The sequence below is a fragment of the Mauremys reevesii genome, linkage group 3 (genome assembly GCF_016161935.1).
Source record: "Mauremys reevesii isolate NIE-2019 linkage group 3, ASM1616193v1, whole genome shotgun sequence".
NCBI classification, from domain to species: domain Eukaryota; kingdom Metazoa; phylum Chordata; order Testudines; family Geoemydidae; genus Mauremys; species Mauremys reevesii.
In genome coordinates this window covers 84923080-84946404 of record NC_052625.1, presented here as the reverse complement: position 1 = coordinate 84946404, position 23325 = coordinate 84923080, and the positions used below count along the sequence as shown (strand labels likewise).

Below are 23325 nucleotides of genomic sequence, written 5' to 3'. Positions count from 1 at the left end.
ACTCTGTTTTTCAGCTATTCTGATTAATTAGTACATTGGCAAAACTGGGCACTGGGATTCAGGAAGACGCGGGGCAGATTCTGATCTTAGTTGTAATGTTATAATTCAGGAAGAACTTCATGGTCTTAGAGTTATTCTAGATTTATAAATGATGTAATTGAAATCAGCCTGTGACCTCTGAAATCAAGAGATAATTCATTCGCTGACACTGACTCCCTCTGTGATCTTGAGTAAGTCATGTAAGCTCTTACGGCCTGACTACCATTACCCTGAACTTTATACAGTCTGAAACACAGATTTAGGAAATTAAATATGAGTTATATTAGTGACTATGCTAATACGGTACTTATTAAAATAGTGTCAGGCGGTAAGGCCAGATGGCTATAGGAAAGTAATGAGAAACAGGTATGTTAGCCCCAGGCTAAACAAATCCCTGTTACCATGGTAACCAAATGGCAGTTGCTCCAGGTTAATCAAGACACCTGAGGCCAATTAAGATCTTTCCAGAAGGCAGGGAGGACACTAGGTTGATTGGGATACCTGAAGCCAATCAGGGGCTGGCTGAAACTAGTTAAAAGCCTCCCAGTTAGTCCAGTGGGTGTGCATGTCAGGAGCTGCAGGAGGAAGTTGGGTTGTTGGAGAGGCTGAGCAGTACACACCATATCAGGCACAAGGAAGGAAGCCCTGAGGTAAGGGTGAAGTGGATCTTGAGGAAGTGGGGGGCTGCTGTGGAGAAGTAGCCCAGGGAATTGTACATGTTCTGTTTCTAAAAAGTCAGTTACCATAGCTGATACTATTAGAGTCCCTGGGCTGGAGCCCGGATTAGAGGGTGGGTCTAGGCTCCCTCCTTTGCCCCCATAATTAATCACTGAGAGTGGGAGACAACTGAGACTGTGCATCTCTCGCTGTGATTGAGTAAAGAAAAATCCCAGTATAATGTTTATGTAAAAGGGCAGGGTTACTATGGGAAACCTACTTTGGGGCATGTACCATCCCAACAGGAGCCTGGCATCAGTGTAATTTTTGGCATGTCACTAACGTATTATGTACACGTGCACTATGTACTCATTCTACAGCAATCTTTTACATGTGATATTTTGAAATTATATGAGAGTTTTGGCTTAAGAAGCAATTTAATTCCCTTGTTTTCCTCTTTTGGTCTTCTCCAACTCCCACTGATGTCAATGACAGGACTGTAAATTACTCCAATGCGAGCTAGATCAGGCTCTTTTTCTGGGGCTGTATCTCTCTCTACAGATGAATAGGGAGGAGTCAAATGTTGTTCACTTGATCCATAAAAGGCCTACTAAAAGATAGTCTGCACCTGTCTCTATCTGCATACAGCTTTGCATCAAGAAAGAGGAGAATGGCAAACCATAGGAAGAAATTCATTGATCTCTTGGATAAGGCAATTGCTGTTGGTGACACAATGGATCGTGATGATCTGCTTTTTTCTTACAAGGGGATTCTCTACCCCACAACTGTGTGCAGTCCTGAAATATTCAAGGCTCTTGAGTCCTTTGAAGCCAGGCAGGAGGATGTGATCCTAGCAGGGTATCCTAAATCTGGTGAATATAATTTGTTTGCTATGGAAATATAAGGTGTAATATAATTATAAATAACCAGGCTGTAGTTAAAACTGTGAACGAATTGTTTCAGTTATGTTAAATAACCTTGGTTAGGAAGATATGGCAATGGGAATTATTCATATGAATGAGAGAAACAAAATGATTTATCTCATATTCCTTGCCAAAGAAATGCCATTGCTATTGTTATTGTCAATGTTATGGTTAAAAATTTAAATGCACAGGTTAGGAAAATCAAAGTAATAGTTTTCACAGCAAACATTACTCGCTTCTGTGGTGCATATACATTGTTTTGTGGTATGGTACATGTTACATTTGCAACATTTATGAATACATATTTTTGCATAAAATTTAGTATTTGGTTTCTCATGCGCAACATTCTTTAGTTTCTTTTAGTTTCTTCCTATTAAAAACATTGCAGTCTTCTGAAACTTCTTGAAAAATTGAAATGTTAGGATTGTGAAATCATGGAAAGTGAATTAGTGAATAATTCTCCATTAATTCTTGTAATTTTTTCTTTCCATAGATTTCACTCAGTCCTAGTTGGGTGATGAAACTGAAAGTTATTCTGTATGAAACTTTAAAGGCTAGAATTTATTGCCACAGGAAGTCACTGAAGCAAAGAGTTTATGAAGATTCAAAAAGGGACAGGACATTTACATGGAAGACAAGAATATCTAGTTATCTTAATTATGATAACTCTTTTAGAAGAGTTATTAAATTTGATGATTAAGGGCTTAAGCCAATCTCTAACTATTAGAGATGAGAATTAGATTTAGCATGGGAGGCAGATTATCCCACAGCTACTCTGCTGGCATTTCTCCCCAGTCTTACAAAAATTCCATGGGCGTGGGGGTAATTGTCATTAATGCAACAATAAAGATTGAGAAATCCAGCACCCAAATGTCAGGAAATGCGAGGCTAAGGGTGAGAACTCACTCTATGCTCTCTTACACTTGATGCATCAAAATATCACTTTCTAGTAGATAGTTTTACAAACTGGAGTTCTATGCACAACTTTCCCTACCAGTATAACAAGTTACTATACAGCACAGTCTTCAGACTTGGCTAGATTTTTAAAGTCCCAGTCAGGTCTTCAGAAAACTTTCACCAGAAAAAAGAAGAGGAAAAGGTCTCTTATAACTAATCTAGAACTACTTAAATAGATATAAAATGGGTCTCTATTCTCCATTCTGTTGGTTTCCAAGCCTAATTAAAATAGATGTCAGTGGTTTTAATAATTCCCATATACTGCTTCTAATGTATAAAATGTAACCAAGAACAGAAGTTAATGGAGCAAATTCAATCCTGATGTAGCATCACTGACTTGGAGTCACATTAGGGATGCATTTGGCTTAACAGGAGTTTTGACAAAGTAACAACAGGATCAGTTAGATTACAATTCACTGCAGAACCAGAATATTTCTTGTTGATTTTGATTAATATTCCTGTATTATCTAACTGAACTTCATGTATGGTAAGTGTCACGCTGCTGAGGCTGTGTGCATCTCTGTCTCCTGTCTAGTCTCTCTCAGTGCACCTGTTGTTCAGGTGCTGGGCTTCGTGCCCTTACCTGTCTCAGGTGTTGAATTTCACAACTTCCCCACCCTTAGATGGGGATCAGGATTCAACACTACATCTATGCCAACCACTTATTACCATGCAGGTCCAACTGGAAACCTGAATTTCTTCCCTTTGGCAGCCTGAGACCAGTGATATAGTGACCAACTGCCTTTTTAAAATCAGTATGTTTATTTGCAGTAGAATAAGCATTAGAAAAAAATATTTCAAAACAACAAACAATTTATATGCAAATTTAGCCTCATGTTATTTTTCATGTCACTACAAGCTAAGATAGGCTTCTCTTCCATTACAGGAAAAGAGCAGACCTGAATTATGCTCTTTTAGGAAGCCCTGGAGCTCTTGCTATCAAGTCTGGGCCCAGTTTGTCTTCTAGGCCCAGACATAATTTATTTAACTTCTTGAAGCGCATTGATTTTTCATGTCCATTAGTTAATACACTGTGTACAAATCTTTCCAATTGCTGTATATACATTGAAATCTGAAATTATTTTTTCCCCAAAGGTTTTTAAACCAATCTGTATATTTTTAAGGTACCAATTGGGTTGGCCAGATCTTAACAGACTTGGTAACAACATCTGCAGAGAATAATGAAGATGAAACAAATAGCCTGAATGATGAGGAACTGGAAGAATTTCCCTACCTTGAAGTTGGAGATGCTGAGAAATATCAGGTGGGAACTGAGGACCAGATCCTCAAAGGTATTTAGGCACCTAACTCCCATGGAAATAAATGGGAGTTAAGTGCCAAAATTCCTTTGAGGATCTGGGCCTGAACACTTACTGAAACTGCTGAGACATACTGTTTCACATATAATTGATGACAACAAGGTGTGTGAAATACCCCTTGCAAAGAAAGGTCTCTGTCCAACTACAGCAATTGCTGTGACTAGAATAAATCCTGCATGTGCCACCCAATTCAGGGGGAAATGCTGGTAAATGGCAGTCAGAAAGAGTTGAGGAGAACGCAAATTAATAACAATTACATGAGACACTTACAAAAACTCAATAATATATTATTCCAAATAGGGTATAAGGAGCAGTTCCATACAAAGTAAAACACAAAAGCCATGGAATAGAATGGAAAGGCAAGAGCTGGGGCCAGACCCACAAAGGTTCTTAGGTGCTGAAGTCCCAATTTTAGGCTCCACTGTGATCCACAAAACCCCTGATTGGTTTCCATCTAACCCTGTAGGTGCCCAAACTCACATGCCACTTAAGTTTTTGCAGTAAAACTTCTCAAGGAACCTATGTTTCTGCCTCTGGGCATGTGCACAGCAACCTCCCTACGCCTCCAGATGTCTAGCTTCCCCACTAATTCCTGTGCAATCCACACACTGGGGAAAATAGGTGTTCCTCTACCTAACTGGTGTGCTGAGTCCAATCCAGTAGGCGTGCTCAAGAGGCCACCTAGCTCTACCTGAAATGGGCAGTGGAGGAGTGAACCCCTTCCCTTATACTCTTTAGCCCAGCAGAATGCAAGAGACCACTGGTTCAAGTCAACCCTGTACCCGATGAGTAGAAAGGATTTGAACAGAGATCTGCCACCTCTCATGTGAGTGCCTTGACTACTGGACTATGGGATCTTCTGGTGTGGACCGCCTTCAATCTCTTACAGAAGTTGTTCCACTTTACTTGACTAATTGAATATTAACTAGGTGAGAAAAAGAGTGTCACTCCATAGTCCATTGATTAAAGCACTCACATGACTGGTGAGAGTTTCTTGTTCAAATCCATTCACCTCATCAGGCACAAGGGGGAGTTGAACCGGGGTGGGGGGGATCTCGCATGTTCTCAGTGAGTACCCTCACCACAGGACTAAAGATTAAAAGGGAGGTGTTCCTTCTCCTCGTTTCCATCCTGCACCCCTACCCCAGTTGTTTTATGTACATCTGGGTTCTCAGGACAATTTTTTTTAGTGGCCTCAGGGTGCGGCCACCAACTCTTGCTAGTGGCCGCTCTCACACTTTTTCCTAAAATACTTAATTAGCTTTAGGAAAAAACAAATAAATTGCACATATACACGCCCTAACCATTGTCATTTATTTATTGCTAGCTAGGAAGTCCATTGTGAAAAGTGATATTAACAAACATACAAGTATCAGTTTTCACAGCAGACTTACTCAGCCCTGCCAAGCCTGGGGACAAATTAAGCCCTGGATGGGAGTCCAGGGGAGGCAGTGGGGGGATGGAGCCTGAAGCCCCACAGTGGGAGCCTGGGGCCTGTTGCTGCGCAGCTGGAGCCCGAAGCTCTGGGGCCAGAGCCTGCCACCGTGCCACCCCAGAGCTAAAGCCCAAAGCCTGAACCTCACTGCCCCCAGGAAGGTGGGGAACTCACTGGGTGCCTGCTCCTCCAACGTTGTGCCCCAGGTGTCTCCAGAGGGGGACAGGGCCCAACCCCTGTTGGTGGCCCCAGCAACTAACACCAAGGCGGGGCATCCAGGAGCAACAGGGAAGGGGATGGGCTGCTACTTTCCCACATCTCCCCCAGCCCAGGAGGCTGTGGCTGCAAGAAAAGCCCCTGGTGGCCGCATGCTGCCATGGTGGCCACATTTGAGAAATGCTGACTCTGAGCACACCTACCAGATCAAGCCCACCATACTGTCAAGCTATCTGGAGTGTCTCAAGAGCATGAGTCCCACCCTCAGGGCACACTGTTAAGATTCAGGGCACAAACCCAAAGCTCGTTGTGAACTCTATACTTAGATTTCACCAACCAGGTATCAAGTGTGAACTTCTCAAGCACTATAACAGCCTTAATATGGTGCCACACACAGTCCCCGTGGGCACTCCAGTCTATCTGGTCACGTAGGCAAGCTTGCCTTTGTGATACACAGCCCCTTACACCAAAAATCACAACAATATTCAGATTACTCCCAGTCCCAAAGGACCAGTCATTTACCCCAGGTCAGTTGCACCTTAGATCTCACACCAAAGAGAACTCTTGTAGCTAATCCTATAATAAACTATCTAAAGATTTATTAACTAAGAAAAAGAGATGAGAGTTATTTACAAGGTTAAAGCAGGTAAATGAATTACAGACTTAGGTTCCAAAAGGTGTAGACGCTTCTATAATAAGCAAGCTCTATATGTCCTTTGGGTCTAACCCAGGCCAAAAACTGGGGATCTTTTGCTTATGTTTAGTAATCCTTGCCCCTCAGAGTCCAAGCAGCATAAAGATACAGTGTCTTCTTGTCAGGGATGTTTATTCCCTTCCATCAGGCCTGGTCTACACTAAGAAGGGGGGGTCGAACTAGGGTACGCAAATTCAGCTACGTGAATAGCGTAGCTGAATTCGAAGTACCCTAGTTTGACCTACTCACCCGTCCAGACATGGCGGGGTTGAACTCCGCGGCTCCCCCGTCGACCCGTTTGCAGTGGTGGAGTACCGGAGTCGACCGCAGCGCTTCCGGAGTTCGAACTATCGTGTCTAGATCAGACGCGATAGTTCGAACTCCGAGAAGTCAAACTCACCGCGTCAACCCGGAAGGTAAGTGTAAACCTACCCTCAGAGTTCAAGCTAATGGGAAAAGTTCACATGGACATTTCCTGTTCATGGATGTAGGAGGGAGCGAGCAATCAACAAAGTCTTTGTCCTCTGATGTGCCACAATTGTTTGTCTGGTGTCTATGGGCCTTCTTTTGCTGTGCAGGACATAATGCCTCTTGTGGCAAACTAGTATTTCACACTCGCAATATTTCTCTCCTGACTGTGGGGGTTTACAGTTTCAGAGCAAACACTTTTACCATTATCGAACAAACAAATATTACCGTATAACATGGGATACAGATATTATAAGTAAGATTAATATGGGCAGCAACTTACAAGCATTTCATAATGTCTAAACACTAAACTCTTTTATAAACCTAATATCAATTTTAACAACACGAACACACAGGTAATCCAGACTGGTTTCCAGCTGTGCATTTGTCAGTGTTCAGGTGAGGCATAGGGGCCTTGGCATGAGCTTGCACCTGGTCTGCCAGCATCATATGTGACTTAGGCAGAGGAGTGCCTAAGTTTGTGGATCACTAGCAGAGATAGGCACCTCCCTGTAGCCCAGACTTAAGCACTATCTATGGATAGAAATTTCATGCTCTAGTAAAAATATAACAGTAGGGATCTATTATCAACCACCTGACCAGGACAGTAATAGTGATGATGAAATGCTAAGGGAAATTAGAGAGGCTATCAAAATTAAGAACCCAATAATAGTGGGGGATTTCAATTATCCCCATATTGACTGGGAACATTTCACTTCAGGATGAAATGCAGAGATAAAATTTCTCGATACTTTAAATGACTGCTTCCTGGAGCAGCTGGTACTGGAATCCACAAAGGGAGAGGCGACTCTAGATTTAATCCTGAGTAGAGCGCAGGAGCTGGTCCAAGAGGTAACTATAGCAGGACCGCTTGGAAATAGTGACCATAATACAATAGAATTCAACATCCCTGTGGTGGGAAGAACATCTCAACTGCCCAACACTGTGGCCTTTAATTTCAAAAGGGGGAACTATACAAAAATGAGGGGGTTAGTTAGACAAAAGTTAAAAGGTACAGTGACTAAAGTGAAATCCCTGCAAGTTGCGTGGGCCCTTTTTAAAGACACCATAATAGAGGCCCAACTTCAATGTATACCCCAAATTAAGAAAAACAGTAAAAGAACCAAAAAAAGAGCCACCGTGGCTTAACAACCATGTAAAAGAAGCAGTGAGAGATAAAAAGACTTCCTTTAAAAAGTGGAAGTCAAATCCCAGTGAGGCAAATAGAAAGGAGCACAAACACTGCCAACTTAAATGCAAGAGTGTAATAAGAAAAGCCAAAGAGGAGTTTGAAGAATGGCTAGCCAAAAACTCCAAAGGTAATAACAAAATGTTTAAGTACATCAGAAGCAGGAAGCCTGCTAAGCAACCAGTGGGGCCCCTTGACGATGAAAATACAAAAGGAGCGCTTAAAGATGATAAAGTCATTGCGGAGAAACTAAATGGATTCTTTGCTTCAGTCTTCACGGCTGAGGATGTTAGGGAGATTCCCAAACCTGAGCTGGCTTTTGTAGGTGACAAATCTGAGGAACTGTCACAGATTGAAGTGTCACTAGAGGAGGTTTTGGAATTAATTGATAAACTCAACATTAACAAGTCACCGGGACCAGATGGCATTCACCCAAGAGTTCTGAAAGAACTCAAATGTGAAGTTGCGGAACTATTAACCAAGGTTTGTAACCTGTCCTTTAAATCGGCTTCGGTACCCAATGACTGGAAGTTAGCTAATGTAATGCCAATATTTAAAAAGGGCTCTAGGGGTGATCCTGGCAATTACAGACCAGTAAATCTAACGTCGGTACCGGGCAAATTAGTTGAAACAATAGTAAAGAATAAAATTGTCAGACACATAGAAAAACATAAACTCTTGAGCAATAGTCAACATGGTTTCTGTAAAGGGAAATCGTGTCTTACTAATCTATTAGAGTTCTTTGAAGGGGTCAACAAACATGTGGACAAGGGGGATCCGGTGGACATAGTGTACTTAGATTTCCAGAAAGCCTTTGACAAGGTCCCTCACCAAAGGCTCTTACGTAAATTAAGCTGTCATGGGATAAAAGGAAAGGTCCTTTCATGGATTGAGAACTGGTTAAAGGACGGGGAACAAAGGGTAGGAATTAATGGTAAATTCTCAGAATGGAGAGGGGTAACTAGTGGTGTTCCCCAAGGGTCAGTCCTCGGACCAATCCTATTCAATTTATTCATAAATGATCTGGAGAAAGGGGTAAACAGTGAGGTGGCCAAGTTTGCAGATGATACTAAACTACTCAAGATAGTTAAGACCAAAGCAGATTGTGAAGAACTTCAAAAAGATCTCACAAAACTAAGTGATTGGGCAACAAAATGGCAAGTGAAATTTAATGTGGATAAATGTAAAGTAATGCACATTGGAAAAAATAACCCCAACTATACATACAACATGATGGGGGCTAATTTAGCTACAACGAGTCAGGAAAAAGATCTTGGAGTTATCGTGGATAGTTCTCTGAAGATGTCCACGCAGTGTGCAGAGGCGGTCAAAAAAGCAAACAGGATGTTAGGAATCATTAAAAAGGGGATAGAGAACAAGACTGAGAATATATTATTGCCCTTATATAAATCCATGGTACGCCCACATCTCGAATACTGTGTACAGATGTGGTCTCCTCACCTCAAAAAAGATATTCTAGCACTAGAAAAGGTTCAGAAAAGAGCAACTAAAAAGATTAGGGGTTTAGAGAGGGTCCCATATGAGGAAAGATTAAAGAGGCTAGGACTCTTCAGTTTGGAAAAGAGAAGACTAAGGGGGGACATGATAGAGGTATATAAAATCATGAGTGATGTTGAGAAAGTGGATAAGGAAAAGTTATTTACTTATTCCCATAATACAAGAACTAGGGGTCACCAAATGAAATTAATAGGCAGCAGGTTTAAAACAAATAAAAGGAAGTTCTTCTTCACGCAGCGCACAGTCAACTTGTGGAACTCCTTACCTGAGCAGGTTGTGAAGGCTAGGACTATAACAATGTTTAAAAGGGGACTGGATAAATTCATGGTGGCTAAGTCCATAAATGGCTATTAGCCAGGATGGGTAAGAATGGTGTCCCTAGCCTCTGTTCGTCAGAGGATGGAGATGGATGGCAGGAGAGAGATCACTTGATCATTGCCTGTTAGGTTCACTCCCTCAGGGGCACCTGGCATTGGCCACTGTCGGTAGACAGATACTGGGCTAGATGGACCTTTGGTCTGACCCGGTACGGCCTTTCTTATGTTCTTACTATATCTGAGGGCTTAGCATACACCTTCTTACCTGTGTCTCCCATTGGCTAATTTAGGTGGCTCCTTCCCAGCATGCTGGCTTTGCAGATCGTATTCTAAGGCACCTGTCTCTCCCCATCCATTGTATAGGGAGCCTCAGTTGTCTAATTCAGGCTTTGTGGATCACAGTGTGGTTCCTGTGGTTTTCTAGGGACCTAAAAATCAGGTGAGGGAATACTGAGCATTGCAATGACTAAGTCCTTTTGTGGATTCAGGCCTGGGTGCTTAATCCTAGATGAAATACCTCCTGCACCAGTACCAGGCTGATTCAATCCATCAGTGCTCTGCTGCTCACTGCCTCCAGTCTGTGTATTTGTTAACATTTTCATTCGTGTACTTAGTATTTTTTCTGATGTGAGCTTAGTGCTTGGGAAAGATTAAGTTAATTTATCCAGAAAAGATATATAGCTTCTGCAGAGTTAGTGAGAGGCTCCCTGTGCTGTCTTGCCAACATGTCTTAGTCGCGACCTAGACGAGCTAACTCTAGAGGTGACAGAGTAGCTCCATCCCCAGTGCCTATGCAGTCCTTGGCCTTTTTGCTGAGACTGCAAACAAGGATGCTAGTTACTGATGGGGACTCTTCGAAAGATACAGCCAAGAGGAGTCAGAGCTCAGATGCTTGTCCTGAACTTTCTGGGCTATCCCTTTTTCCTAGGTGCCTCTCTTCTCCTTGTCCCATCTTTCTTTCCCCCTCTCAACCCAACTAGACCGCTTTCCTTCTTCTGGTTTCCAACTCCCTCTCTCATAGGCCTGGTCTACACTAAGAAGGGGGGTTGAACTAGGGTACGCAAATTCAGCTACGTGAATAGCTTAGCTGAATTCGAAGTACCCTAGTTCGACCTACTCACCCGTCCAGACGTGGCGGGGTCGAACTCCGCGGCTCCCCCGTCGACTCCGCCACCGCCGTTTGTAGTGGTGGAGTACCGGAGTCGACCGCAGCACTTCTGGAGTTCGAACTATCGTGTCTAGATCAGACGCGATAGTTCGAACTCCGGGAAGTCGAACTCACCGCGTCGACCCGGAAGGTAAGTGTAAATCTACCCTTAGTCCCAACTGATCCCCCCCCCGCATCTTTGTAACTCCCCCTTTTGACCCCAAACAAGGTCTTTCAGTGCTCATCTCCCTTTTCCCTCATTCTCCAGTTAGATTCTGTTCCTTATTTTTAGATGTGTTCCATCATGTAGGGGGAAGTGTGAAATCATATTTCACTTTACCTGTTGGGTACTAGCCAGGTCTACACTCAGGGGTGTCTATAGATTAGAGACACTGGTCCCAGAAAAATCACAGAACTCCTAAGACATGAAAACTGCTATCAGCTCAGCAGAGCTTTCTAAAGCCGTTGATATACCAGCAATGGGGTATTTTGGCATAGGGTTACATAAAATGTAATGTTACATTAATTGATTTGTCTGCTTTTCCTCTTCTTTCAATTTGTATTAAAGCGGATGGAGAAATTACCTTCTAGAAGAGTTATATTCACTCATCTCCTGCCACACAATCTACCTGAGTCCATCTTCAAGAATAAAGCCAAGGTGAGTGCTCATTTAAATGTCAGTAGAATTTTCAGGCCCCTTTAGACTTCCACTGTCATTTAAAAAGTCTACATCATAGGTACCAAGTGCTCAGTATGGCCACTTTTAGGGCCTAGTCCTCTGGTACAGCATAGCTACTTCACATCACATTACAATGAAGTCCGAGAGTGTATCCAGCCCCATAAGGATCACTCAGTAGAAGAGGGATCCTCCAGTGATAGAGGAATTGCTACACAGTCTACTGTGGGTGGTCTCTCATTTTGGTGTCACTAGTGGAGGGGCTTTGGTGTGGGTGGAGCTTGAGTACCACCATTTATTTTTCCCAATGTGACCTCTGAATTTGCCCTTGTAACTTTTAATCCAGTTTATTTTAAGAACATTCACTAACCCAAAGGGGCGAAGGAGTCTTGTTTCACACAAAGCACATGCAGATAGTGTATAATTAATTTGGGGAGATCAGGACAAGCACATTTAAATGAATGTAGCCAATAATCTTTGAAATCTAATGAGGAATAATGAAAAAATTGCATCCTCTGCCTATAGGATTAAATTATTATTTCTGTGCCTAATATATGAGGTCCAAGAAATTAGCAATATTATAATTACATATTATTTTTCTGATACTGCCATTTTGCTATGTCTCACTCCAGAAATATATTAATTTTCTAGGTACTGGTGCTTGTTCGAAATCCCAAAGACGTAGCTACATCTTTTTACCATTTTACCAATGGCATGTCTCTATTTCCCTCTTATGAGACCTGGGATGAGTTCTTCACAGCTTTCATGACTGGAAAAAGTACTGTTCCTTTTTCTACCTATCCCAATTATTCAATGCATAGACTACATTTGAAAATATGGACTTTGTAACCCAGATTCATTACGCTTTTTCATTTTATTTTATCACAAAAATGACTAGGTTAATAGAAGGATCTTTAAAAATTCAGACAATCTTCTGTTAAAAGGGGCTCGTTGTAGGAACATGTATCATTTTTATAAAAATCATTGAGGATAAGGAGGAAACAGTCTCATGGGAGCAATCTAGAGTTTATAAGAAAGCCAAAGTTGCTGACCCAGGCTTTTGGGCCCAAGGCTAAAGTTCTATGAACAGAATGAACTGGAACTCCCCTCTCCCTTCACTGGTAGGTAAGGATTTTGAGGCAGATCTCTCCAAAGAATGTCGGGGGATACATTTTTATTGCTGTGGAAGGGGGCAATAGGGAACCCTTCAGCTAGGGAACCCTTTCCCCTTTGTTTGCAAAGTCCACAGATGTAACTTTTGTTTTAATCTGGCCTGCCACAAATCAGTTTATTAAAAGGTGGCTTTCTATTGTTGGCAAATGAATAAATAGCAAATACATTTTTAAAAATATCACAGTAAATAACCAAAACCATTCAAACCAGGCAAAACAATCTAGCTGCATCTCTTGACTTATTTTTATAGTTAAGGGATGACAATTAATTTCCAATACAAAGTGTTTGAGGAATAAAAGGAATCTAGATGTTTCTAAGTAAAACTCCTAAAATTCTGGTACCCAGAACTGGACTAAATCCTATTATGTCTTTAGTGGGCTAAGTAAACATCAAGTGCCATGAGACTGTGCTGCCTGGAAGAGGGGTCAGTCTGAAGTTCTAACTATCAGTCTAGGTTTTAAGAAATATTAATGACTATCAGTCTTCAGCCATTATTTATGTTAATAATTATTAATTTATATGATTCTTTGGTGTCCTCCAGTGCCTTGGGGCTCCTATTTTGACTATATTTGTGAATGGAGCAAGCATGTTGACGATGAAAATGTTATGACCATAACCTATGAAGAACTGAAAGAGGTGAGGTTACTGAAGTGTTCAGGTAACAATTATACAGATTGTCTTTTGAGTGAACTCCAAAGCACCAGTGGTTTACCATATGAAATAGAGCTAGCCAAAATGTTCACCTATTTGATTTCTGATAATATTTTTTTTGCTGAAATTTCAATGAGAAAAAAAAAATGGAACCACTTTTTCATGATTTCCCCCTGCTTTCTGATCAGCTCTAGTATGAGCCAAAATCTTTTAAAAGCCTAATTCCCAAATAACTGATATGCATATCCCTATCTGAATAGGCATTCAATTGTATAGGTGTGTATAGCCAGTATATTGTGACCTCAGATATGTAGAGACTAAGTCTAACAGCTTTCCTCACACTGGGTGCAATTCACCTCTATATAGAGGGCCAGCATAAGATCTATGCACCACTTCAGTCACACTGAAGCCCTCTAAACACACTACAGGAAAGTATCGAGCCAGCTACTGTAAGTGGAATTGCCACAGAACTAAAACAATGCATTTTATTTGAAAAACATCTGTCCTCTCTCCAGAACAGGGCTTTGGCAGTGAAAAAGATAGCTGAATTCTTCGTGTTGCCCTTGACTGAGGAACAGCTTCAAGCGGTTGCAGATAGGAGCAGCTTCCAGGCTATGAAAGAGAATGCCCACAAAACTCATGGTGCATTTGGCAACGCTCTTTTCCGCAAAGGTGAATTCCTAAAAAGTTCCAAAGATGCAACAACCAGTCTCCCAGCAGCTTTGGCAAATCCTCTCCTACTTCTTTTTTGTAGACATAACACTAGCATTTATTAACAGCAAATGCATTTTATTTTCATTTGATAAAAATATTTGAAGACCCGTGTTGCATACAAATTAACATTTCATCAGAAATTCCTTTTTAAAGGAGAATGTCAGAAAAAATCCTTTAGCTAACTTTGGACACCTGCCTTTGGACATTTGTATTCCTTACCATCTACACCTTTTGCCCCTGCCAAAGCTGACCCTCTTGAGTTTTGGGTGAGGAGAGACACAGAGTGTGGGAATTTAGCAATAAGTTGTTTCCTCCCCTACAGTCAAACGGATATAGGGCCAGCTGCAGAGCTTGGATGGTACTGGGGACCCAAAGTGGGTATTTTTTATTTTTTTTTGGTCTTAAAGCTAATCCAGTTTGCATCAGGGTGTGTCTACACTGCAATCAGAGGTCTGACTGCAGCTCAGGTAGGCCTATTCATGCTCACTTTAATTTAGCTAGCATGGGTAAAAATAGTAGTGAAAATGCAGTGGCATGAATCCGGGCATGGGCTAGCAATAAGAGAATGCACAGCATTGCAGCTTTGTATTTCCGCAAATACATTAGCAGCAAGAGGAACACTAAGAAAAGGGTAGGCCTGTTACTCAATGAGGGGGAAAAACAATAACCAAAAAATGTGGAAATGGCAGAAGTACTAACAACTTTTTTGTTTGTTTTCACCAAAAAGTTTAGTAGCAATTGGATGTCTAACATAGTGAATGCCAAGGAAAATGAGGTAAGATCTGAGGCTAAAATAGGGAAAGAACAAGTTAGAAATTACTTAGATAAGGTGGATGTCCTCAAGTCTCCAGGGCCTGATGAAATACACCGTAGAATACTCAAGGAGCTAACAGAGGAGATATCTGAGCCATTAGCAATTATCTTCAAAACATCATGGAAGATGGGAGAGATTCCAGAGGACTGGAAAAGGGCAAATATAGAGACAATCTATAAAAAGGGGACTAAGCACAACCCGGGGAATTATGGACCATTCAGCTTAACTTCAGTACCCGGAAAGATAATGGAGAAAATAATTAAGAAAACAATTTGCAAGCACCTAGAAGATAAGATAAGTAAAAAACAGCATGGATTTGTCAAAAACAAATAGGGTAACAAGCCTGATGAGTGGCGGGAAGCAGTAGATGTAGTATATCTTTGACTTTAGTAAGACATTTGATACTGTCTCACATGATCTTCTCATAAACAAACTAGGGAAATACAACCTAGATGAAGCTACTATAAGGTAGGGTGACCAGACATCCCGATAAATTCAGGACCATCCCGATATTTAGGTGTTTATCCCACGTCCTGACTGATCTTTGGTCGGGACGCAATTTGTCCCGATATTTCGTTCTGCTGGCAGCACTCGCCTTTTTTATTTATTTATTTATTTATTTTTGCTGCTCCGCTGGCAGCACCCGCCCCCCCGCTCCACCCATATGTCCCGATATTTTCTCCCACTCATCTGGTCACCTTACTATAAGGTGGGTACATAACTGGTTGGAAAAGCATTCCCAGAGAGTAGTTATCAGTGGTCCACAGTCAAGCTGGAAGAGCATATAAAGTGGGGTCCCCCAGGGATTGGTCCTGGTTCTGTTCAATATCTTCATCAATGATTTAGATAATGGCATAGAGAGTACACTTTTAACGTTTGTGGATAACAACAAGCTGGGAAGGGTTGCAAGTGCTTTGGAGGACAGGATTAAAATTCAGAATGATATGGACGAACTGGAGAAAAGGTCCGAAGAAAACAGGATGAAATTAAATATGGACAAATGCAAAGTACTCTACTTAGGAAGGAACAATCAGTTGCACACATACAAAATGGGAAATGACTGCCTAGGAAACTGTACTGTGGAAAGGGATCAGGGGGTCATAATGGATCACAAGCTAACTATGAGTCAACAGTGTAATGCTGTTGCAGAAAAAGCAAAGATCATTCTGGGATGTAATAGCAGGAATGTTGTAAACAAGATAAAAGAAGTAATTCTTCCACTCTACACTGAGCTGATACATCCTCAACTGGAGTTTTATGTCCCGTTCTGGGCGTCACGTTTCAGGAGGGATGTGGACACATTTCAGAAAATCCAGAGGAAAATAACAAAAATGATTAAGTCTAGAAAACATGATCTACGAGGGAAGATTGAAAAAACTGGGTTTGTTTAGTCTGGAGAAGGGAGGACATGATAGCAGTTTTCAAGTACATAAAAGGCTGTTAAAAGGAGGAGGGAGAAAAATTGTTCTCATTAACCTCTGAGGCTAGTACAAAAAGAAATGGGCTTAAATTGCAGCAATGGAGGTTTAGACATTAAACATTTTGATAAACTCCTTTCAGGTTGTTAAGCACTAGAATAAATAGCCTAGGGAGGTTGTGGAATCACTATCATTGGAGGTTTTTAAGAGCAGGTTAGACAAACACCTGTCAGGGATGGTCTAGATAATAGTTAGTCTTGCCATGAGTGCAGGGGACTGGACTAGATGACCTCTCGAGGTCCCTTCCAGTCCTATGATTCTATGATTCCTGTCCCTTCTCTTGGGAGGCCATAGTACATTACTGCTGCTGCTGTGAATACCAGTCTCACAGTCATCTGTTAAGGGGAATTCAGACAAGTAATTCCTCTTTATTTGCTCAATGCTGCCTCACAAAACTGTACTGCGTAAAGTCCTAGTAATTACTTTATTTCCTTAAATGAGATTCATATTCCTTTTTATGTGCTATACTGTATTAGTCAATGAAGCTTAATGAGATGGACTCTATTCTAGCAGTTTTACACTGGAGTAATTCTACTGACATCAGTAGTAACACTGAATCAGGCCTTGTGTTTAAAAATCATAGCAACACACTCCAGTTAGCTAAAGTGATCAAAATGACTGATCTTTAGAAAAAAACAGGAATGCTAAATTCCTCATTTTCAAAGTTTTTGTACATGTGTTATACATACATAAATGTTGCTTCTTTGTAGGTAGTGTTAGCGACTGGAAGAACCTTTTTAATGAAGATCAGAACCAAGAAATGGACAAAATGTTTGAAGAACGCCTAGCAAGAACTAAGCTGGGAGGAAAGATGAAGTATGAGGTGTACTGCAAAGCCTGAGGACTAAGAAAACATTGTTAAAGCAACACAATTCTATCAGATCAGTTGCATTACATGCACTAAAAAAATAGATCAAGTGATTCAAACTTCTCTGAATGTTTGTAAATGATCACAACACTCCAGCTCTCTTTACAGTGACAGCAGATTCTCAGCATGCTTAGACTGCATACCTTTATTCAATGCTATTGTAATCAGTCAGACCCAGACCAATACTACACCACTGCTCCAGTACATATCACCTGGAAGAACCTCTCTCCCTCACTACCCTCTTTCCCCCTTACAGTTGTCTCATCTCACCCAATTCCATCAGTAAAATATTTAATAGCATTTGGTATGTGGAGATATTTTCAAAAAATGTTTTAACTGAGGCATGTTCCTCACAAAGGGATTTCTACCAAACACAGGGCCTGATTCAGCCCATCGTGATGCTTAGGGTCACTAGTGGGATAGTGGCTTTCAGAAAAAGGTGTTTGAAGTGTGCCTAATATATAATACACTAACTGGATGTGGTAATAATTGCAATAATTGAGTGAACAGGGAAACTGAAATACCCGGCACCCTCAGCTTTCCATGCAGTAGGCAGGGAAAAGCTGATTGGCAGGGGAGGGTAAGGACACTGGTGCTCCCATGGCCCATGTGATACTTATTATATGGATAAAGAGAAGACTCTAATCTCCACGGCTGTAAATTCAGCATCTTTCCTAAGCACTAAAATTCAACAGAAAATTCGATAAGAATAATAATATTCCAGGCATGCTGACCTGATGTCAAGATAAGGCAGTCGTTCAAATACTGGAGCCAAGAACACCAACAAGTGCAAAGAGATGATACAGAAGGTCAGAGAGAAATGATAAAAATGGCCAGAGTATAGCGAAATAGCAATAAGTTGAATAAATGCCTATTGTTTCCCTAGGAAAAAATAATCTCAAACACATATATTCAGTGGGAGTATATAGGAAGCAGCAATGCTGAAAGGGATGAAAGTGGACAGCAAACTACATTTCAGTTTGTCATACTATATGGCTGCTATGAAATGGTCAGTACAAGTTTAGGGTGCAAAGGGAAAATCCTAATGAGACAAAGAGGTGATATTTGTGGCTCTACTTGACTGTGCCTGAAATATTGTGTTCAGTTCTGAGAACTTCACTGCTAGAAAGATATTGACAAACTAGGTGCAGTTCAGATAAGATCAACAAAGATTATCAGCAGGGTGGAGGGATTGATTTATAAAGAAGATTCATCGAGTGAGCCAGATTTTGCTCTCAGTTACACCAGTTTAAGTCAGGACTGATTTTGCCAAAATCTATGGAATTTCTGTGGATTTTCAATGGTGTAACCCAGTGGAGAACTTCACCCAGTATGTATAGATTGGCTAAACGGCAGTGTGGTCCTATTGGAAAACCAGGGAGGTGGGCGGGCGCAAGCCCACTCACTTCTAAAAGCCCCTCCCCCAGCCTAGTCCCACCATTTGGTGTCCGGGTGGGACGCGAGGGTGAGGAAATGCAGTGTGTGGAGCATGAGTGTGTACAGTTGGTATCTAGGTGCGATTTGGAGCCAGAGGATGCTTCCCAGTGGAACTCTGCCCAGGTGCGTGAAACTAGGGAGGAACGGAAATAGGCCCCACAGTTGCAGAGCAGCCCCTTGTCCAGCATCCTTCTCCTGGTAGTGTAGATGGAGAGTTTGGCCAGGGCCAGGAGGAGGTTGACAAGGAGGTCTCGCGACTTCATGGGGCCATGGATGGGGTGTGCAAAAAGGAACAGGTGCAGGGAAAAGTGCAGCCAGAACCTCAACAAGAGGTTCTGGAGGAGCTGGTATAGGGGCTGCAACCTGGCGCATTCGAGATAAGCGTGCGCCAGGTTCTCCCTCCTGCCGCAAAAGGGGCAGGCCTCGGGGACGGGTGTGAACTGCGCCAGGTACACGCCCATGCTCACGGCTCTGTGAAGGAGCTGCCAACTGATGTCCCTGGCAGGCCGTGGGACCAAGGTGGAATAAAGGCTGGACCACTGGGGCTCCTCACACTCTTGAGGTGGAAGATAGTTCCACCATTTGGTGTCGGAGAAGGACGCGTGGGTGAGGAAATGCACGAGTGTGTACAGTTGGTCTCTAGGCACGGTTTGGGACCGGACTGGCTGAAAGGTATGCAGCCGGCTTGGGGTGCGGGAACGGTGAGGCCGGGGGGCGGGGCTTGCGGAACAGGGGCCGAATAAATGGCAGTGTGGTGGGGCAAGTGCCCCACCTCCCTGTTAGACTGGGCTAAGACAGGCCAGAGAGGCTGTGCAAAGTGGCAGCCAATCAGGAAGGGCAAAGGGTGAGGCAGCGAATAATCAAGCCTAATGTATTTTGTTCAGTTCAGCAAAGCTAACGTGTGCCCTTTATCTCTGGGCAGTAATTTTTTAAATACTGAACTATGAACACAATTATTTCTGCAGCCAGAAACTGATTGTTAACGAAAAGCTAGCTATTGCTTCAGGTCTATTGGCTAAGATGTTAACCTGGGAGTCAGATGACCTGTGTCTACTGCCAGCTCATCCACTGGCCTACTTTGTGAATTTTGGCATGTTACTTCTCTCCAAGCCTCTGCTTTATCATCCAGCCTTTGTTTGGTTTGTCCAGGGGTCTCAAACACTCGGCCCGCGAGGTAATTTTCTGTGGCCCATGAGCTCCTTGTGGCTCCTCCGCCCTCCCCCAGCATTTACCTTGAGCAGCTCCAGCCTGATGCGCACCGGGGGCAGGGCAGACTCCCTGCCCACCTGCCCTGCCCCCGCGTCGCTCTGGGAAGCGGACAGAACCTGGGGGAAGAGAGGCACAGGGGTATCTGTTGATGTTGCCTCAGGCACCGCCCCCAGCAGCTCCCATTGGCTGCGGTTCCCCATTCCCGGCCAATGGGAGCTGCTGGGGGCGGTGCCTGAAGCAACAGCAACACCCCCCCCCCTGTGCCCCTGCTCCCGCACATTCCAACCGCTTGCCGGAGTGGCACGGGGGCAGGGCAGGCAGGCAGGGAGCCCGCCCTGCGCCCGGGGCGTTGCGCCAGAGCCCGCCCCCAAACCCCTCCTGCAGTCGAACCCACTGCCCTGAGCCCCCTGCCACACCCCGACCCCCTGCTGTACCCTGACCCCCTGCCCTGAGCCCCCTGCTGCACCCTGAACCCCTCCTGCACCCCAACCCACTGCCTTGAGCCCCTGCTGTACCCTCACCCATCCTGCACCCCAACCAACTGCCACATCTCTCACCCCTCCTGCCCTCCACACCTCGACCCCCTGCCCTGACCCCCTGCCACACACCTCATCCCTCCTGCACCCCACACCCCAACTCCCTGCCCTGAGCCCCTGTGACGGTGCGGTTCTGGCGGGACCCAACTGAGAGTGCCAAATCAGGACCAATTGCTCAAACAGGGCAGTCACAGCCCTAGGCTGGGGTTTTTCCACCTCTAAGGCAAACCAAACCAGCCAGACAAAAAGGACTTTGGTCTCACCCCACTGGCTAACCACAAGTCACACAAGCAATTTCCTTAGACACTCCAGTCTCCCAGTATCACCACCAGTCCCACTCGTCCTGGGGATGAATGGTTATGAAAACCAACACCCCAATAAAAGAAAAAGGTTCTCTCGATCCCAAAGGACCAAGCCCCAGACCCAGGTCAATATACACATCAGATCTTACTCACAAATCACGCTGTTGCCAATCCTTTAGAATCTAAAATCTAAAGGTTTATTTACAAAGGGAAAAAGGTAGAGATGAGAGGTAGAATTGGTTAAATGGAATGGATTACATACAGTAATGGCAAAGTTCTTAGTTCAGGCTTGCAGCAGCGATGGCATAAACTGCAGGTTCAAGTCAAGTCTCTGGAACATCCCCCGCCGGGATGGGCCCTCAGTCCCTTGTGTAGAGCTTCAGTTTGTAGCAAAGTCTCTCCAGAGGTCAGAATCAGGATTGAAGACAAGATGGAGATGATGCATCAGCCTTATATAAACTTTTCCAGGTGTAAGAATCTCTTTGTCCTCACTGTGGAAAATTACAGCAAAATGGAGTCTGCAGTCACATGGACAAGTCTCTGCATACTTTGCTGAGTCACAAGGCGTGTCTGCCTTCTCTCCATGGGTCAATTGTGTAGCTGATGGTCCTTAATGGGCCATCAAGCCAGCTAGGCAGGGCTAACACCAGCTTGTCTGGGATATTTCCCAGAAGCAGAGCATAATACAAAATACACACAGTACAGAGCCAATACTTATAACTTCAACTACAAAATGATACACAGACATACAGACAGCATAATCATAACCAGCAACCCAGCACCTGGTCTTAGACACCTTATATGACCCCCTTTACTTAAGATTTGGTGCCACTACAGGACCTTGGTTGCAACCCATGTTCTATATGGTCCCAATTTATATCAATAACGTCACAGCCCCGTGCCGCATCCCTCCTGCACCCTGATTCCCTGCCCTGAGCCCCTGCCACACCCCACACCCCTCCTGCACCCCCTGGGGGCAAAAAGGGGGTGGAGTTGGGGTGGGGATTTCAGGGAAGGGGTTGGAATGGACGCAAGGAAGGGGTGGGAAGAGGTGGGGTGGGGCCTCATGGAAGGGGTGGAGTGGGGGCGTGGCCGAGGGCATTTCAGGGGAGGTGTCAGTAATGCGGCCCTCAGGCCAATGTACTAGTCCTCATGTGGCCCTCGTGGTCATTTGAGTTTGAGACCCCTGGTCTTGTCTATTTACATTGTAAGCTCTTCAGGGCAGGAACTGAACTGTCTCTTCCTTTGTTTATACAGCACCTAGTAATACAGGGACCTGATTTTGGTTGGGGCCTACAGGCACTGGTATGATATAAATAATATTAATACTATTAGGGAAATGTAGTTCTTCCTTTATTTTTAAACAATATACATGATTTTATTCAAAGACAGGCTTTCATTTATTATTCACAGACAAAACCAAACAAACTTTGTTACCTTGAAATTAGGGTTGCACAGTGGAACAGAACTCACCCAAACTGCAGTATAACAACACTGCAGTTTAAAATTTCCAAGATTTTTTGAAAATAGGAGTCTAAAGTTAGGTTCTTAAGTCCATATTTAGGCACTGCAAATTAGGCCTGATATTCAAAATTGCTGAGTACCAAGATGCTCTTCCCTTGACTCTAATCAGAAATGCTTGGTGTTGAGGGTGACAGATTGGGATATGGCTATATCAGATTGTGAAGTGTGTTTTGGGCCGGTGTTGAAATACTGGCACTATAGCGACATTAGTTCAAACTTGCCTGTTTGCTGCATTTCAAACAGCTACCCTTACACCGGCATAAAACTGGTGTGAGATCAACCTCAAGGACTATACGCATTTATGTGTCATCTTTAACTATTGATTTTGCAACTGCTATAGCTATAATACAATCAAACTTTAGTTAAGAAACAGTCTTTACTCTATTTCACAGACTCTCACTGTTTTTTCACACAACCCCAGCAACCCAGCACCTGTGAGGGGACAAATCCTACTTGCCTTATTCAGATGAGTAGTACCACTGTCTTCAGGGCATGAGTGAGGTAAGTAAGAACTGAATCTCCAGCAATTATCACTTACTTAGATCATTAATTTTATCCCCTAGTGGTTTTTATAAAATCACTAGGTGTCGGACTATACTTGTACTAACAATTGCTGTGCTCTGCTGTTTCAAACCAAGATATAGATCCTGGTGTGAGATTTTGGGGTACACTGCAAGTGAAGATGTGGTTGTAGCACAGGTAGGCACCTGCATGCTAGCTTTAATTTAGCTAGCCCAGGTAATGGTAACAGCGTAAATGTGACTGCACAGGCTTTGGCATGGGCTAACAATCAGAGCACATATCCAGGATTCCCAGTGGGTTTGTAGGCTGGTTGCTAACCTGTGCTGAAGCCTGTGACATCACATCTACACCTCTGTTTCCAGCACTAGCTAGATTAAAGCTACCATGAGTATACCTACCTGTGCTACAATCACACCTTCACTTGCAGTGTAGACATACATGAGAGTGGACAGCAAATTGCACCTCACTTTCTATTGCAAAATGGCTCATGCAAAAAGCCAATGCCATTTTAGACTGCACAGGGAAAAGACTTACTTCATGAA

At 43.2% G+C, this 23325-nt stretch overlaps 1 protein-coding gene across 1 annotated transcript; it reads left to right on the top strand.

The window, feature by feature from the left end:
* Nucleotides 1-452: 452 nt before the first annotated feature.
* LOC120401648 (sulfotransferase 6B1-like) lies at nt 453-18559 on the top strand. The gene is made up of 8 exons (XM_039531800.1): nt 453-689; nt 1345-1568; nt 3701-3840; nt 11448-11537; nt 12207-12333; nt 13270-13364; nt 13895-14051; nt 17096-18559. The coding sequence occupies exons 2-8, from the start codon at nt 1367-1369 to the stop codon at nt 17224-17226; spliced, it is 942 nt and encodes a 313-aa protein (XP_039387734.1). The 5' UTR covers nt 453-689; nt 1345-1366; the 3' UTR covers nt 17227-18559.
* Nucleotides 18560-23325: the final 4766 nt, after the last annotated feature.